General features: G+C 38.1%; 1 protein-coding gene across 1 annotated transcript; it reads left to right on the forward strand.

Moving 5' to 3' along the window:
* Positions 1-2,117: 2,117 nt before the first annotated feature.
* On the forward strand, positions 2,118-11,898 carry LOC123251997 (glycine N-acyltransferase-like protein 2). Its single transcript, XM_044681337.1, has 5 exons — positions 2,118-2,195; positions 3,309-3,416; positions 9,739-9,865; positions 10,608-10,782; positions 11,490-11,898. Exons 1-5 carry the CDS (start codon positions 2,118-2,120, stop codon positions 11,896-11,898), a joined length of 897 nt encoding a protein of 298 aa, XP_044537272.1.
* The last annotated feature ends 7,984 nt before the right edge of the window (positions 11,899-19,882 follow it).

A 19,882-nucleotide genomic window follows, 5' to 3' on the forward strand; every position in this document is an offset into this window, starting at 1 on the left:
CCCATAATAGTTGTCATAATATAAAAGCCCAAAGAAGCCAAGAATCTAGGTTTCCTGGTAGATGGGAAGTCCAGGTAGAATGACAACTGACTGAAATAGAAGGTTGGTTTTGACCCCAGTTCTCAGTATTTTAAGGGGCTCATCAGAACACAAGCAACCTTCTGGTAGCCACAACCTTGTAATGTGAATGGTCATACCTACCATGGAATCAGTGGGGCGAACCACTGCTCAGAGAGTTATGGGATAAGAATTTCTCAGGGAATGATGCCTCAGGTAGAGATTTTGAGAGTGAGTTATTCAGAGAAATAGCTGCCCACTGAACTGTCACTTGAAATGTTGTAGAATGGAAGTGATCTAGAAATTAAAAATGAGTATTGTGGTCCAAGTGTGAGAAGTTAAGAGATGTCTGGGAAAAAAATGGGTTAGAATAAACAACATCCCGATCTTCATGTTCACTTCCAGAAACTCTAGAAATGACATAGAGTGAGTCTTGGTGGTAATAGGAAATATTGGTATTGTTTATCAATCAAATGGCAAACCAAGCCAGGAACAGAAAGATAAGGATGTATCCTAGTCTGTAAGATAACTTTAAAGTGGTGGGAATCTTACACAGATGATATATTGCAATCCTTTGCTGCCTGTGAGGGAAATGCTTGGATTATCAGATGAAAAGGCGTGAAAGAATGAAGAATCAAGGAAATCAGACACCCCAAAATTTCAAATTCATAGTGTATATCCAAGCAGAGATATTCAGGAGATAACAAATGTGAAGGTGACTTTGGTCGGTGTTCAATTATGAGATGGAATGTATGGACACTAGTAGATAATGTGGAATGCCACCTATTTCAGTATTGTTTTAAAGCCAGCTTCCTCCTTTAGACAAAAATAAGATTGATCTTGATTGCTATCGAGTGTGTGCATCTTTAATTACAATCAGAGAAAACTAATGAGGAAGATAATAATGACTACCAGTATTATTATTATTATGATCATCATCATCATCATCATTATTATTATTATTGGTTCCAAGGCAGAAGAGTGGCAAGGGATAGGCAATGGGGGTTAGGTGACTTGCCCAGGATCACAGAGCTAGGAAGTGTCTGAGGCCAGATTTGAACCCAGGACTTCCCATCTCTAGGTCTGGCTCTCAATCCACTGAGCTACCTAGCTGCCCCCTGGAAAGAATTATAATGAGGACTGAGGGGAACCATACCTTTATCCAGACAACCAGGAACTTCATCTAGGATGAAAGACTCAATGGTATCATGAAGACAATTTTATTATTAACTTAGCTTCTTTGGAGCACAGATAGAGAGCCATGTGGACTGAGGGCCAATTTGCTTCTAGGCCAGGTGTTTTTATATCATGGATCTCTTTGGACATCTGGTGAAACTTATGGAATTCTCAGAAGAATAATATTTTAAAATAATAAAATTGAAGCAAATATGGGATTACAAAAGAAAGCAGTTCTATTGAAAAACAGTAATAAAAATATATTTCTTAAAAGAACAAACTCAGATCCCAAGTGAGGAAACCTTGAGGCCAACATGGGACAGCTATTGTTCTTAGGTGTGGCTGCTCAGAGGAAGATCCATTAGTAAGAGGTAGGTCACCAGCCTTCTTCAGACAAAATACTACGGTGAAACTTGTTGATTCCCACAAAGTCAATAAGTATGGAGATAGTTCCTTTTCCTTCTTGGTTCCATGGAGGCACCATGTGTCCTGAGAGGATACTTCTTCTTCCCCTCACTTTAACATATCTGACAAATGACAGTCTTTTAGAGAAGGTGTGCCAAAACTGCACCTTCGAGCTGGCTGTGAGTCCCCTGCTTTACCCCAGAGAGCAGAGGGAAGTGTTCTCTTTCCTAATGTAGCCCAAGATCTCATTACCTTTTCTGGCATCCACGCCACAATGCTGATATTCTAAGATTATAGCATCCTGAAACGCCCAGATCCCTTTAAGAACTACTGCTATCTAACCATGTCTCCCCCTTTCCTTTATTCCTGAAGTTGATTTTGTCTTCTACTTTACCTTCTTGGTCCTAGGTCTCTTGATTTATTCTTTTCTCCATTCTGTTTTGTTCTGAGAGGCAGCAGAAGAATCTGTTTCACCTAAGATGAAAAAGTTACATGATGCCAAGATGCTTCAGACTCTGTACCAGTCCCTAACTAAAAGCATCCCAGAGTCTCTTAAGGTGAGTAGAGGAGGGAGTCCTGAGAAACAAAAAGAGAAATGAAACTCTACCTTTGGGCTGTAGTGGAGAGGCTCAGCATTGCAGCTGGAGGATGAAGTGGAAGGTCACTGGAGAGGAATTGCATTAGACCAGTGCTGGCAAACCTTTTCAAGATCATGTGCCCAAAATGTTCCTTCAAGCTGCCTGTGCATCCTCCCACATTACCTCAGACAGTGGAGGGAAGAAGTGGATGGACAGAGGGATGGGGCATGTGAACATTGTCCTCAGGTGTGGTAGAGAAGGGGAATAGAGCAACCCCCTCCATGTCAACACAACATGTGTGCTGCACCTTTGCCAACATGGCATTAGACTGATTGATTTTCTATGCTTTTCTGAATTTCCATTTCTTTATTTGCCAGTTGGGCACCCTAAATGCTTTCTTTTTCCTAGAATCATTTAAAAAATTTTTTATGTCCTTATTTTTATTAAAAATTTTTTTATCAATATCCTATAATCATTGCTATTATTCTCCCAAATCCTAGACCAAGAAGGGAAAGATAAAGAGAGAAAAAAGAGACACAGACAGAGATNTATATATATATATATATATATATATATAAAGACAGCTTTACTCTCAAGAGGTTTATATTTCTAATGAGAGAATGTGATACATAAAGAAAACTCATAGAAAAGGGGTACCAGCATGAACACTAGCTAGAAAAGACTAGAGAATCAGGAGTAGATCATAAGAGAAGGAACCATAGAGGGCCTGAGTACATCCTGAAATGATAATTCTGGGGAAGAACTTACAAATCGGAGGAGGAATTCTCAAAGGTAGAGATATCTCTAGGGTGAGATGATTCATCTCTCTCCACATTTCCTTAATAAAGAATCTGGACAGGATGGGAAGGGGTAAAATGGAAAATTAGAGGCAGGAAAGGAAGATGGGGAAAATGGCATTTTCTAGGATATTGACAGAGCACCATTAGAGTTTAGTATAGTGGTACTGGGGGGCACTCCTAGAACAATCCATGTTTGGAGGGTCCTTCCATTCTCTTCATCCTCAGATTTGTTTTCAACTCCAGTTTGTTGCTTGAAGTTTCTAGACTCATCTACTTTTGTCTTCTTCTTTAGGTATTTGGCTCCATTTTCCACATCAATCGTGGAAACCCCTTCAACCTAGAGGTACTAGTAGACTCTTGGCCAGACTATCAGACTGTCATCACTCGGCCTCAGAAACAGGTAGGCCCAATGGGTACTCAAGTACCATAAAAGGGCCCATTAAGGGCAAGAGTTTTCTATTCATAGAGACAGAATCTTTCCTTCTGTCACCTAAGCCTCCATAGAGTTGTCCCAAAGTTTTAAGATAATTGGTTCACTGTAGAATCTCTTCTTTAATTCCAAGTTTTAATTAATAATAGTGTCTCTCACTGCTTCCTTTTACTTCTCTCATCCAAACTTACCAAATTTCCCATTACTGTGTCACTAAATCTTCAATACTGTCACTCTCCTTGGGGGAGATACTCTCATCTTTTCTTTCCTGCCAGCCTACATTTGAATAGTTACTATAAATTATCTTCCCTGATCCTATAACTTACCAGATCTTTAAAAATTATCTTGTTTTCATTGGAATATTTTGTCCTCAAATCATATTCATTTCCAAAAATATCTCTTCTCCTCCTATACCTATCCTTTTTGAAAGAAATATTTAAGAAGAAAAAGTTGAAAAGAAGCAGTTTGTCAAAGCCAATGAAAACATCACCCATTTTGTATGAGTGTACTCTAATAGCACTCACCAATATGGAAGTGTGTTTTGCATGATAAAATAAAATAAAATAAAATAAATAAATCCATAAAAATTTAAAAACCCAATATTTTAATATTATGAATATCAACCACATATAAAAAGATATGCAATATCCTATATCTACTACAGAAAAGCTACTTGGTCTTATTTCTAATACAGTATGTAATGTTATACATATACACATATATTTAATTATTGAAAATGACATACTCTATGTCCTTAAAATTTCTTTCAGTTCTAAATCCTATTACCTTTTAAGATAAAACTTGAAGAAAATTCCAAGCCTCACTTATTTTTAAAACTAGAGCCACTTCTTATATATAGACCAGTTATGGGCAAACTTTTTAAAGACAGGGCTAAAGGAAAGGACATGCTCATCTGTCAGTCTGTTTCTAAGGCAACTCTTTTGAAATTTCATGGTATTGTATCCTACTCATTTTATTCATCAGATTAGGAATAATGTCCCGCGGCCAGATAGAACATTTCAGAGGGCTGCAACTGGCCCGTGGACTGTAGTTTGCCCATCACTGCTATAGACCTCTTGGCCAAGATAATTCTCTCTCTCCTCTCTCTCACTCAATCCCTATGCCACCTCTCTCTCTGAGTGTATACATATAAAATATACATACAATATTGCATATACATTCTACATATTTATATATCGATATTTAAGCTATATATATGTATATATATATACATTCGTGTATATATGGAGGGAGCAAAAATGAGCAAGAGAGATAAAGAGAGAGAGAGAGAGAGAGAGAGAGAGAGAGAGAGAGAGAGAGAGANTGAGAGAGAGAGAGAGAGAGAGAGAGAGAGAGAGAGAGAGAGAGAGAGAGAGAGAGAGAATATGGGTATTGTTTGTGGTTCTTTATTCCTAAAAGTTTTTATAATGATCTCCTCTTTGTCTTTCCTCCTTCTATTAGAATATAAGTTATTTGAGGGAAAGGAATATCTTTATTTTTGTATCTGTTTCCCCGTATTTAACATAGTACTTGACAAATAGTGTTAAATTATATATAATATGTATATATGAGTATATATCCATAAATATCTATTGAGATGTCATAAGTTATATTATCTAACTCTTGACCACTTTGGGAGTTTTCTTGGCAAAGATACAGGAATAATTTGCCATTTCCTTTTCCAGTATATTTTATAGATGAGGTAACTGAGGCAAAGAGGTTAAGTGACTTGCCTAGGGTCACATAGCTAGTGAGTGTCTAATGGTGGATTTGCACTTGGGTCATCCTGACTCCAGGAGTGGCACTCTATCCACTGTACCAGTACTAGGATTAGGGTACCAAAATAGCCTGAACCTGGGGTATTTGCTGTTCCATGACTGTCTACTGTGAGTTATGGGGAAGAGATAGTCCCAAAAGTGATACTATATGGCTTTGTACTTACATTTTATCTCAAAGATTAAATTTTTATAGTAGATAATGGGATGGCCTTTGTTAATATTATTTATCTAGACCTATGATTACACTATTACAAATATCTTCTGACAAGGTAATTCTACTCATTGATGGAGATTAGACACTTCTCTGTGTTATATTCAAACTCTGAGAATTGTTAGTTTCACCTTGATTGACAGGTGAAGACAGTTGGAGACTTTGGAATGTTCCCAGAGGCCATGAGGACAGGGCAAAGGCAGTTGGCCTGAGAGTATAAATACCCTAACAGTCATCTGGGAGGGGGTCTTTTGTCTTTGGGCTTTGACTTTTGATCTTTGGGTCTTGGTCCTTGACCCTTGATCTGTGGGCCTCGGACCGTTGGTCATTGGTTCTCTCTGAACCTCCCTAGATCTTTAGGCATCTGAATCATCATAGCTATTTAAAACTCTGGGCCCTGGGTGATAACAGGGAGGAGGGAGGTATAAGAAGGAGAGGGTGGATTTTCTTAAGGGTGGTTATTTCCTGAAGGATGTCAAGGTTGACATATCACAAACTGATAACAAGGAAGCTGAGAGAAATCACAATATCTGTACCAACTGAGAAGATTGCCCTCTCTGGTTTGGCAGTGGCCAAGCTGAACCAGAGGAATGTAAAATCAATAGCTCCAGCTTTATGGAAACAACAGCCTACAGACCTGAGGGATTATTGATCATAGATATTAGTGTGACAGGGTTTCCCATCCCCAATCCATTCCTGATTATTCCTTTCCCTATTTAAGATCAAGAGATAAAGTTTCATTAAGTACCTTCCTTAGTGGTCATTATATCATGACCCTTGGGGAGGGAGCAACACAGTCAGATGAAAACGTGATCCAAGGCTAATTATATCCCAATATTAATAATTAATCTAACCCCAAGTGGGACCTGAAAGGGTTATCCATCCACTAGACCATTAAGGGTCCTGCCTGGGCACTGTTATTTAGAAAGGGAATTATATCATCAAGCAAAGGTGACAGAATTGGTGTTCCCAGTCACCAGCAACCTAGGGGAATACAAAGACAAGCTTCTCTAACCAATATCCTCTAACCAATATCCCCATAGTAGTATCAGAGTCACATTTTTCTTTATAACAGTTTTTGGCGTAGCCAGACAAAGAACCTAGATAATTGAAACAAAAGGGAAAGAGTCAATTGAAAGGACAAAGGAAAAGATGGGATTGGCAAGGGTAACCTTCATCCTAACCACCATCTCCATGTTTATTTATTCCTTTACCAAATGACTAATTAGACCATGGTTCTATGTGATCCCTGATTATTTTATTAAGATCTTAACAGTATATGACACATACAAATACCTTATATTGACAATGGCAGAGTTTATATCCTACTTACCAGCTATAGTAGTGACATTGGTAACAGTAATACAAGGATTCATGGCAGTGAGAAAGCTAACACAACTACTCTTTGGGAAAGGCAATAATAATAATGGAGATTTGGTCACGTTAATGAAGGAACAACTTAAATTGATGATAGAAATTAACAACAAGATTAAAAAGGGTCAGGTTCTAGATGATCATACAATTCTGCAACTTGAAATTATTGAAAACACCTACAAACCAAAGGCAAAAGAAACCCCTAAGACTAACATGGTAGATTCTGGAACCCAAACTCAATTTGACTTAAATGAAAGGCACACAGACAGAGAATGGAGCAATGGCACCTGCCACCATGTCCTTGTTCCCAGTCATTGATCAGACACAGTTTAGAGCAGATGGGGAAGCCGTAAGCATGAAGACCTATAAAGCATTTATGGCACAAGACCTAGAGGTGTTAAAGAGGAGGTTCCCCAAATTCTTCCTGTCCCCTACAAGGCTGCCAAAGAATTAAAACACTCTTTTAGACTTTTTAATCCATCATATGATGTTGAATTTATACTAGATGAATTTTTTATCCAAAGTGAAAAAGCCAAATTTATAGAAGAAACAAGAAGTAACTGGAATTTGACTGACTGGCCTTGTGAAAATGCAGGAATAGATCAAAGTTCACCAGCAAATATGAGGGCACTATTTAAATGTAGAGCATATCTGCTAGAGGCTGTAAAAATACATGGGAGAAGACCTAATGGATCGAACAAATTTGAAAGGATGAGGCAGGCTGAGGATGAGCACCCAAGTTTGTTCCTGGATAGGCTGGTGGAAAACTCAGAAAATCTCCTGGGATTCAATAGAGACCAGGCTGAGGAAGCTTTGCCCCATATTAAAAGACTATTAAGGGAACTAGTGTACCAATCCAAGTTTACTTCAGGCAGAGTTGCCCCAATGGGAGGACTATCTTTAGAGAACATAAGGAAACACAACACTTACATACATGAATCAAAACACAAGGAACAACAGATTAGGCATGAGCCAGACTCATGAACTGTAACATACAGTTGTAGAAAACTGCTTAGGAACTGAGAATCACATGACTAGCATGTGTCAGAAGCAATACTTAAACTTAGGTCCATTTGATTTCCATGCCTACCATCTATCTACTATGCTATGTTGTGTGCAGATGCAAAGCATGGAATCCCTGCAAAGGTACAGGGAGAGCCTCACCCAGAATTCCAGGGGACCCCCCTGGAGAACTTTGGGTGAGGGGCAGTTGAGAAGGGTTGAGGACAGTTTATTGGTGGGATTGGATGGGAGCAGATATTCTGCTTGTTACTGCTGACTTGGGGGTTTCTCCTGAGGAAACCATTATAGCATAAGCTAGTGATTTCTACTCATAGGGTTAGCCTATTTGTTATTACTATTCTTCATTAATATAATTATATAATTACTTAGTGATTAGAGAGTAAGATATTTATCTATAGCAAGAGAGCCAGTTTTAGTTAAATGCTTCATCCCTCCACTGAGGAGGGGGAAGGGGCATCAATTTAACAGTTCAGGGTCACCTTTCCTTTATTCAAATACCTTCATTAACTTTTCTAATTTTCCTTGTTAATTCCTAATATATCTTTTTACCTTTAAATCTGTGCCTGATAATTATTTGGGAAGATACTTACAATTCAGTCTGTACATTTGGGTTGAATCCTGTTGGCTGCCAGTTTAAGATCTCCTCTGTCCTCAACAGTTAGATAAATAATTTCTATATATCTCCTCTAACTGACCTGAGAGGAATATAAATTAATGAAAAGGAACATTATTGGGGTTTCAGCCATATCAGAAACTTACCAGAAGAATCTTATTCCTGTCTTCATTACCAACTGAAGCAGAAGCAGTTAGAGGGGGAGGGGTTTGAGAATTAGGAGTGTTTTACCCCCTCCTTTCCTCACTGTGGTCTGTCAATCTCTGGCTCTTAACTTAAAGCTCTGTTGACCCTGACACATTTATCTGCTTCTCCAAACTATCTGTTATTATCATCATAACATCTATGATGCTCCAAGGCTATTATATAGGCATGAGAATTCCACCTATGGATATCACACAATGGGAACATAAAATCAAGAGCTCAAACAGACCTTCAAGAATACCTAAGCCAACATTCTTCTATAGATGAAGAGAGTGTGGCCAAAAAAGGTCAAATATAGGGCCAAGGTCATAACGCTAGTAACTCTCTGGGCTCAATCTTGATGGTCTCATCCCGATAAAACAGTTCTTCCATTGCTACTGCCATGTGTATAAAGGAGAGCAAATTCTCCATTTTAAATCCAAGAGAGCATACAACCTCAAATGACATATGGAATGCTAAGACACACTTAAAAGTCATAAACAGAGCCACATCTTCTCCTCTGGATCTTGGGGAGCGCTAGACATTTAACAACCTGCTCTTCAGCTCATAGCAGAAGGGAACAGATCCTCTCAAACTAGAAGTGCTTCTAATAGAAACCTAGTGATGGATCAGAAATATCTGACATTAGATGAGCAACTGGGCTAAGTGATGAAGAGAATATCATTGCCAGAAACTTTTCAGTCAATAAGAATTTATCACATGCTTAGTAAATGTCAAATACTGTGCTAAATGCTAGCCTGGTGGCAGCATTCTTTTTTTTTTTCAGATTTGTCCAATTGAAGGAAGGTTGATATTTGTAGAGAAGGATGAAGAACACAAGAAGAAAGCTCAGTTGCTTGGAAGTCTTGAAATAAATGGCTTTTTCTATTCTTTCCTCTGTTTTGGATCATAGGGACTTAGATGGGGTGGTTAAGTGGTACTGTGGATAGAATCATGGAGTTGAAAGACTTGAGTCCAAATCCAACCATGATCACTTATTAAATATATATAACTCCAGGCATTTCACCTCTGCCTCAGTTTCTTCATGTGTAAAATAGTGATATTAATAGCATCTGCCCTCCTCACCCCAATATTTATCTCCCATTGCAGGAGATGATTGATGACAAGGATTACTACACAAACACTTACCACATCTTCTCCAAGGACCTTCACAAATTGCCAGAGATCCTAGGATCTGATCACATCATCAACTGGAAACAAAGCCTCATAATCCAAGGTAGCAGGTTCAAGGTGAAGGGAAGATGGTTTCATCTGAGTCTTACAACAACCTGACATTTCTAGGATTATTAAAGAGGAAGTTTAAGGTCAGAGTAAGTAACTTTGCCAAGGAACACACACACACACACACACACAGAGCTAATGAGTTTGAGAATCATGATTTGAGGCAAAATCTTTCCGACTTCAAGAACAATGTCCTTTACTGTTTCTTGTTCCCTATTCTGCTTACTCTATACATGGTACCATGCCAGGTTGGACATTGCCAAGGTGAATATAGTATGTAATATGATGTGTGCTTTAAAGGAATTTACAATCTGGTTGAGATGACAAAAATGGAACACACACACTTTGCTTAGGAGATGTCTAAAGAAAGTTGTGTGGGAATACTCTAGAGAGATTTCTATTTGTTTCTGACTGGGAGAAAGAGTTGAGAACCATTGAATACTACCTGTACCAGATCTAGACTCTAATGACTGGGTCATCTTATAGAGAGGTAGGTAATTGACACATTTTTCTTTTTTCTTTTTCCTTCCTTTCTATCTTAGAGGCAATTCTAAAACCAAAGAGTGGCAAGTACTAGGCCACTGGGGTTAATAGACATGCCCAAGTTCACACATCATATTACATACTATATTCTGGCCTCAATTTCTCCTGATGGGATCAACTCAGTGGCTAAAGTCTATGCCAGCTTTAAATCCATAATCCTCTGAGTTGTACATATACTCTCCTCCTTTCTCCAGGTTGCCAAAATGGTTTGAATGAAAAGATCAGAGAAGCTGTGGCTTTCAAGCCAGTACAGTTGGATTACTCCAAAAGGTTTCTCTATATAAGAGATGATCTGAAATATACCTCCAATGCAAGCAAGCTGAAGAGATCGCAGGAAGTAAATAGTTCAGAAAATATGAAGTTCAGAAGGTAGGAAATTATCTGTCAATCAATAACCATCAAACATTTACTAAGCATCTACTATTTGCCTAGCTCTGTTCTAAGCACTGGCTATAGAAACCCAAAATGAATCAATGACTCTCTGCAAGGTGATTACACTCTAGGGGGGAGATTCTATACATACACACATCACAAATACTTTGCATGTGTGTGTGTATATATACACATATATATGTATTATAAAATAAATATGAGGAGATTGGGAAGTAATGAAACAAATGCTAGGAGGAGGGAATGCAGGGAAATCAAGAAAGACTTCATATAGAAAGCCATTCTTTGGCTGACTTTGAAAGGAATCCAGTGGTTTTAAGAAGCAAAGGTGACCAGTACCAAGCCATATGTAATGCACTAGGCTATAGGAGATAGAAAGACAAAGATAAGATCGCCTTAACCCATATGATGCTGAAAGTCTAGTAATGGTGATGAACTACAAATTCAAAAATGAGTTGCTAAGAAAAGTTAGGGAAAGATTCATTCCAAATGGAAGGAAAAGAGTCTTCCTGAAGTAAGTGGTAGGTAGGCTAATTACAGATAGAGACAGGATTGAGGGAGACAGAAGTCCCTTTTTGAGGGAGATTACAAATTTAGGGAATACAAGCAACAAAAACCTAAAAATGAGAAGGCACAGGACCTATTTGGGAAACAAACAAGAGATCAAACAGTGTTTTCCTTTGTAGTACAAATGGCAACTTCAGACCTTCCCTGTTGGATGTTTCCCATGCTAAACTTGTGAATGACAACTGGAAATCTGGGCAGAATGAGAGGAGCTTGAGATATATCAAGCGCTGCCTCCAAAGCTTCCCCGGATACTGTCTGCTGGGTCCAGAAGGGAGTCCTGTCTCTTGGCTTATTATGGAACAAACTGGTGAATTGAGAATGGGCTACACCCTACCTGAATATCGAGGCAGTGGCATGACAAAGCAGATGATATTTGCTTATTTGCAATATCTTCAGGAGAATGGTATACCATATTTTTGGGAGGTGGAAGAGATGAATGAGCCTTCCCACAAAGTTGCAAAAGCATTTGGTTTCCATGTTGATTGTGGTTGGCATGAATGGAAATGTGTGCCAGCTGAAATGCTTTAACTGTTACTTTTCTAACCCAAGTAACTTAATTCCTGAGCTCTATTTTTAGTTCTTGGGGTGGCCACTGGAGACATCAACCACCAGTGTCAGCTGACAACCATTTAGAGATGCACAATTTATTCCCTATCAATAGCACAAAGATGGATCTTAATGGAAAAAAATATTCGCCTTAGAATCAAGAAATCCTGGGTTCAAGTTTCACTTTGTTCTTTTTTTTAAATTTATTTTTACTATATTTTAAACCCTTAACTTCTGTGTATTGGCTCCTGGGTGGAAGAGTGGTAAGGGTGGGACTTTGTTCTAATAAAATGTGTGACCTAGGCAAGTCACTTTACCTTTCCTGGGTCCTAATCTCTACACCTGTAAGATAAGGGACATGGACTAGTTCACTGACAAAGTTCTTTTTAGCTCTTCCATTCTATAAAAATAAAAAGATAACTTTATAAAATATAATACTTAGCTTTTGCATATTAATTTTAATCTCTACAAAGACTAACATTGACAGCTTGATGACAGCACTTTTATTGTTTCCAGCTTACACAGGTGAACCCCCTAGGATGCAGGTTCTACTTCAGAATGTCCTAACAAAGCCAGATTAGAGCTCTTTCATGGTCAAGGTGCTCAGCTGGGAATATCTCTCTCAAAATTGACAAGACAGTCATACTTCCTTTAGCTTAGGGCAGTGATTCCCAAAGTGGGCACTACTGCCCCCTGGTGGATACTGCAGCGATCCAGGAGAGTGGTGATGGCCACAGGTGCATTTATCTTTCCTATTAATTGCTAATAAAATGTTTAAAAATTAATTTCCGGGGGCTAAGGAATATTTTTTTTCTGGAAAGGGGGTGGGAGGCCAAAAAAGTTTGGGAACCAGTGGCTTAGGGCAACGAGGTGGTGCAGGTCAGCTGGATAGTACAAGGGATGGAGTGTCAGACCTGGAGTCAAGAAGACTCCTCTTCCTGAGTTCAACTCTGGCCTCAGAGATTTGCTAGCTGTGTGACTCTGGGAGTTAGAAATAAAGGAATCTCTGGGTTATAATTCTGAGTTGAAGACCCAAACTTTAATTGTAGTAAGTTTAAGTTGGAGGTCTCACCACACCCAGCTTGGGGCAAAGACTCTGAATAGATATCCAACAGTATGTTTTATTGGTTTTTGACAGCTTACTAGCCCAAGACATCAACATGGCAAAAGGCACATGGATGTTAAGAATGGTAATAAGGGTTTGGAACATTTGATACAAAATCATAAATTCACGACAAGGTTAAGATGACATTTACTTAATCCTCCAGAATTATTATACTACTTAGGTCAAAGTAGCTTCTTGGCCATAATACTCTGGGGAGCCAATAGTTGGCATAAGTCTGCAAAGGATCAAACAACACCTGAACATGCCATATTTGTTTTCATATGATCCCATCAATCCATTCCCAAGGAACTCAGCTCTTTCTGCATGGGGTCTGGCTTCCCTAGATAACTACGCAGACCTGAAGTTTTTATTCCTCCAACAATAGCCCAATATTCTGACATACCAAACTATACCCTTTCTAATATTCTATTATTGTAATTGATATCTTATACACAGTATAATAACTGGGCTTGCCTCTTTCTAAGAATTATAATTACAGTTACTTATCTGAAGATATATGTATGATCGCTTGATTCATGGTCAATAATATACATGCAACAAAACAATTTTCCTTTCATGGACAAGTCACTTAACCCTTTGAGCCTCAGTTTCTCATCTATAAAATGAACTAGAGAAGGAAATGGCAAATCACTCTGGTATCTTCCAAGAAAACCCCAAATGGAGTCATGAAGAGTTGGCCATGACTGAACAACCACCACCACCACCCACATCACCCACATGCATGCATGCATGCACAAAACTTTAGGATCTTAATCAAGTCTCAGAAGAGATTCAAAGCTCCCTTGGAGACAAATACTGGCTTTTTTAAAAAAAATAATTTTCTTTATTTTTAAAATATTTTTCCACAGTTACATGATTCAAGTTCTCTTCCTCCCCTCTTCCTTCTCACCTTCTGGAACTGTGAAACAGGGGAATGGGGGAAGACAGGAATACTTGGTGTGACAGTTAAACACTTAACTTAGCCAGGGAAACTAATTAACATTTTTGTGAGTCCTTTGGGGTTATATTGAGACAGTAGGAAGTAACATTAAAGGATTTTAACAATAAAATAAGATGGGCAAGTGGGAAATGGGGCAAACTATTCTTAACAGCTACAGGAGGGAAGAAACAGGGGTTTAGGTGGTCCAGGAAATCAGGGCAGGATAGATAAAACTTGTACTACACTATACTAGGCTAAATGCAAGCTTGGCAGGGTTTTGGGGATCTCACTGCTTGCTCCAACGATGTTCTCAGCTGTCCCAGGGTCCAGGGTGTTGGTACGGCCCACAAACTCCACTGGGCCACTCCAATAGTCTGTCACAGGCCTGGAGGTCCACCCTCCAAAGCTACTGATCCAGATCTATTTGTAGTTCCTCAAAATGCAGTCCAAGTGGGGTTTCTCCAGTGACATCAGGGCACAAACTCCTCCACCAGTGGCAAAAACTCCCAACTATCCCAGAGTTCAAAAGCCCTGTGGCCTTTCAGCCACATTCTAAAATCCCTTAGAATGTTCAGCTGAAAGTTGCATTTTCCAACATATTTTCCTAAATTTTTCCACTATCTACCTTGACTTATTCCTTATTACAGATGAAAAACAATTCCACTGGATGTTAGAGATGAAAGGGGTCTTAGAGACCATCCAGTCCAACCCCCTTATTTTACCAAGGGAACAGGTCTAGAAAGGTGAAATGACTTAGCCCAATAACCTAAATTAAAAGGTGAAATTGCCAAGATTCTAAGGAAAGTCTTCTAACTCTAAAAGAAGGGCTCTCTTCTCTAAAGACACCATTTTCCAAAATTATTTCTCTGACTTTTGAAATGTCATCACCACCTAGTGACAATATATATCAGGAAAATGGCCTTGCTTGGAGAGATGGAGGCCCGAAAATCATTTCAAAAGGAGATATAGGTAACTCTCTCCAACAAATGGAGAGAACAAAGCCCAGGGAAGGACATCAGGCCATGGTAGGTGGATCTCAATGCACAATTTGCGGGTTGTGATTTTAAGCATCTTATTCAAGACAAACAGGAATTTATCACATAAATAAAGCCAGATCTAAATAATTGGAAAAATATTAATTGCTCATGAGTAGGCTAACCTAATAAAATAAAAATGACAATTCCACCTAAATTAGTTTACTTATTCAGTGTCATACCAATCAAACTACAAACAAATTATTGTATAGACCTAAAAAAATAATGACATAAAAAAATTCATCAGGAAGAACAAAAGGTCGAGAATATCAAGGGAATTAATGAAAAAAAAAGTGTGAAGGAAGGAGGCCTAAAAGTACCAGATCTCAAAATGTACTATTAAGCAATAATCTTCAAAGCAATCTGGTACTGGCTAAGAAATGGAAAGGTAGATCAGTGGATTGGGGCAAGTGACCTCAGTAATCTATTGTTTGATAAACCCAAAAATTCCAACTTCTGCGATAAGAACTCACTATTTGACAAAAACTGCTGGGAAAATTGGAAAACATTATGGCAAAAATTAGGTATAGATCAATGTCTCACACCATATAATAAGACAAGGTTAAAATGAGTATTTGATTTGGGCATAAAGGGTGATACCATAGGTAAATTAGGGGAACATTGTTTACCTGTCAGATCTATGAGAAGGGAAGAATTTATGACCAAAAAAAAGACAGAGAACAATTCACGGTGTAAAATGAATAATTTTGACTTCATTCAATTAAAAAGTTGGTTTTTTTTTAGAAACAAAACCAAGTAGTCAAGGTTAGAAGGGAAAACCAAAATGGGAAAAAAAGATTTATGACAACTTTCTCTAATAAAGGTATCATTTCTAAATATACAAAGAACTAAATAAAATTGATAAGAATGCAAGCCATTTTCCAATTAACAAAGAAGCTTTCAAATGAAGAAATCAAAGCTATCAATCATCATATGCAAAAATTCCAATTCAGTTGATTAGAGAAATGCAAATTAAAACAACTCTGCCATACCACCTCATACCTATCAGACTGGCCAATATGATGACTAAAGAAAGTAGTAAATGTTGGAGGGGATGTGACAAAATTGGGACACTAATGCATTGTTGGTGGATTGGTGAACTTATCCACCCATTCTAGAATATGGAACTATATCCAAAGAGCTATAAAACTATGCATACTCTTTGATCCAGTAATATCACTACTAAGTCTATATCCCAAAGAGATTTTTAAAAAAGAGGAAAAGATCTATTTGTACAAAAATATTTATAGCAGCTCTTTTTATGGTGGCAAAGAATTGGAAATTAAGGGGCTGTTTATCACTTGAGGAATGGCTGAACAAATTTTAGAATATGTTGGTAATGGAACCCAGCTGATGTTATAAGAAATGATGAAAAGGATGTCAGAAAAAGCTAGAGCACTGATGCAGAGTGAAATAAGAAGAACAAGGAGAACATTGTACACAGTAACAGCAATATTGTGGGATGATCATGAAAGACCTTAGGTATTCTCAGAAATATAATCATCCAAGACAGTTCTGAGGGAGTTAGGACAAAGAATGCTATCCACCTCCAGAAAAAGAACTGTTGGAGTTGGATTACAGATCAAAGCATGCGATTTTCAATTTAGTTTATTTGGGCTTTTATTTGGGGTTTTTGGTTTTTTATGAGTATTCTCTTACAACAATGAACAATATGGAAATATGTTTTGCATGATAACATGTATAATCCAGATCAAATTGTTTACCATCTTCAGGAAGGGTAAAGGAAGGGAAAGAGGGAAACAATTTGGATCTTACAATTTCAGAAAGATTATGTATTATTAATACATATAATTGGTAAAATAAAATATCTTTTTTTTAAAAAGATACTCTGAGGGAGAAGTGTTTTTCCCTCCACAGTCACCCAGACCCCAGCAACTGTTTTGCCCTAAACTGTTCTTTCCATTTTCAAGTTTTAGAGTAATTATAGGAAAAATAGATTTTATCATCAAAAAAAGGAGAGAGATCAAAAACATATGTAGGGTCTTCTAGGGCAACAAGTCTGGCAGCAGCCTTAGCACGGTTGTTCCCTCTGAATACAGAGTCTACCAGTGTGAGTAGAACAGTGGACAATGGCCAAGACAGCAGGCAGTTTAATATTTATTTATAAGCGTACATATTCTTTCCCCAGGTAATAGGTAAGATTCTTTGGTAAAGGAAGAGCTTTGTTGTTTTTTTTTTTTTTTGTCTTTGTGTCCATTATTAAGGCACACTGCCTGTCATATATTAGGTGCTTAATAAACATTGACTCATCTATTGATTGATACAATCACCTATTGATTGGTAGAACTGACAGGACTTGTCAATTGTTTAGCTATGGAGAGCTCCAGTAGAAACACAGTAGAGTGATAGAATCTGATTTTTAGATGACTTTTCCTCTGTGTCTGAGTTTCCCTGTATTGTGTGTGTCATTGGGGATATACTAGGGAAGTCTCTTAACTGGGCATTCTGGAAGCTTCTTGAGGTCTTAGGCACAAATAACACTGAAGACTTGGGCAGTGATTACTTTGGGTCACAATGTCAATGATAGATGTGTCCTTGACAACATTCTCTTAGTCTTTTCCTATTCTCTCAAATGTACTTGGGTTCCAGAGGTTGAGAGTAACCTTTGACATTAGGGAGCATTGGGAAATTGCTTCAAAACTCAGAAATAGAATTTCCTCAACTGTAAAATGGAGATTATAATGTTTGAGCTTCCTATCTAACAAATATGTGGTGAAGACCATAGCAAACAGTGGTTTGTTAAGGTATAAAATATTATCTAAGGAAGGAAGTAATGATTACCTTTGAATAGTCAGGTTATCGATGCCTGGAGTTACAAGAGATCTTAGAGGTTATTGATTCAACCTCTCATTTTATAGATCAGGAAAATGAAACAGAGAGTTCTAAAATTGCCCACAAACATCCACTTAATTAGTGAAGAGTTGGAATGCCCTTACTTTCAGGCCAGTGCCTTTTTCCTACCTGAAAATAATTTTCATTCAAGGCACTATCAGCCTCTATTAGGTATTGAGTTTGGTGGCTTCCTAGTCAATACCCTCAGGGGAAGCTGCGTCTTCTCAGCCCTATAGCTGATAAAATAATCATTCCTCTTCCTCAACCTCCCTAATCACTGAATCCTGTAGTTAGATAGACCCTACTCATCCCTTCGCTATTGTATCTGTGAGAGTGGAACTTCCCTCAAGTACTAAATTTGGAGACCCTCTCTCTACCTAATATACTCTGTTAGCCTTCTCCAAACCACCTGAGAAAAACATCATCACTTTAGGCTCCCAGAACCAACGAGCCTGGAAACATCAGACCTTTGGCTGCCAGAAGGCTTTTCTGGGACTTAAGACTGACACCAACACTAAACAGGATGTGATAGCATTTCTACATGAAGAGTCTCTTCTGGATGCATGTTGTCTTCTAGAATTTTGGGATGAGGATAAAGAAATATATAAGTGCAAGTTTAGTCAATCTCTTGAGAACATGACCTATTAGATAGACATTTACCAGAGATAATACCTAGCTCAGTTCCACTCCATCCTTTGCTCCTTGTTGTTTGGAGGGAGAAAAGCAGCCTTGGTCAACTGGCACATCTCCCATCTTTTGGGCATGATAATCTGTTCCTTCCTCTTCCAATTGAATTTCAGGTGTCATCTACCAGACATTAATTAACATCCTTCCCCTCTGACTACAGATCTCACCTGACCAGCCAGTATTACCTTATTCCTCTGGAGTCCCTATCTACCCTTGTTCTTTCTATTCATTGTGGTTCTGGAATTCACATTTGTTAATGATTTCTTCTTCATGATCAGTCTTTTTCTTTCATGCTCCTTCTATCCTTTTACATTTTCAACACTCATAATTACCAACTCATTTATCTTAGAGTCTAAAATTTACCACTCTACCACTTCACAAGTATCTGATTGGTTAATATGACAGAAAAGGAAAATGATAAATATGGGGCAGGATATGGGAAAACTGGGACATTAGTACATAGATGGTAGAGTTGTAAACTGATCTAACTACTCTGGAGATCAGTTTGGAACTGTACCCAGAGATCTATAAATCTATGCATACTCCTTTGACCAAGCAATAGCACTACTGAGTGTGAACCCAAAGAGATGAGTGAGAGGGAGGGAGGGACGGGGAGAGAGAGAGAGAGAGAGAGAGAGAGAGAGAGAGAGAGAGAGAGAGAGAGAAATTAAGGGAAATTAAATCCCATTAATTGAGGAGTAGTTGAACAAGTTGTGGTATACGATTATAATGGAACACTATTGTGCTATAAGAAATGACAAGCAGAAAGCTTTAAGATGAACCTGGAAAGATTTACATGAACTAACACAAAGTAAAGTGAGCAGAACCAGGAGAACATATTATACAGTAGCAGCAGTATTGTCTGCTGATCAACTACAGACGACTTAGCTATTCTCAGTAATACAATAATCCAAAACAATTCCAAAGGACTCATTATGAAAAATGTTATCCACCTCCAGAGAAAGAGCTGATGGAGTCTGAATGCAGATTGAAATAGACTCTTTTTCACTCTATTTTTTTTTCATTGGGTGGGGCAGGGAAGGGGAGCCTATTTTTTCCTCAACATGACTAACGTGGAAATGTGTTTTCAATGATTACATATGTCTAATCTATATCAATTTGCTTGCTATCTCAGGCAGAGGACAGGGGAGTGGGGGAGAGATGGAATTTGGAATTCAAAATTTTTAAAATGAATGTTAAAATTATTTTTGCATGTAAATGGGGAAATAAATTGTTACCTAAAAAAATAATAAAATTCACAACTTACAATTACCTGCCTTTCCTTCTCTTCCTTTGCAACAATACTTCTTATCTCATTCTTCATCCTCATAGCAACCTTATTACCTC

The sequence above is a fragment of the Gracilinanus agilis genome, chromosome 6 (genome assembly GCF_016433145.1).
Source record: "Gracilinanus agilis isolate LMUSP501 chromosome 6, AgileGrace, whole genome shotgun sequence".
NCBI lineage: Eukaryota > Metazoa > Chordata > Mammalia > Didelphimorphia > Didelphidae > Gracilinanus > Gracilinanus agilis.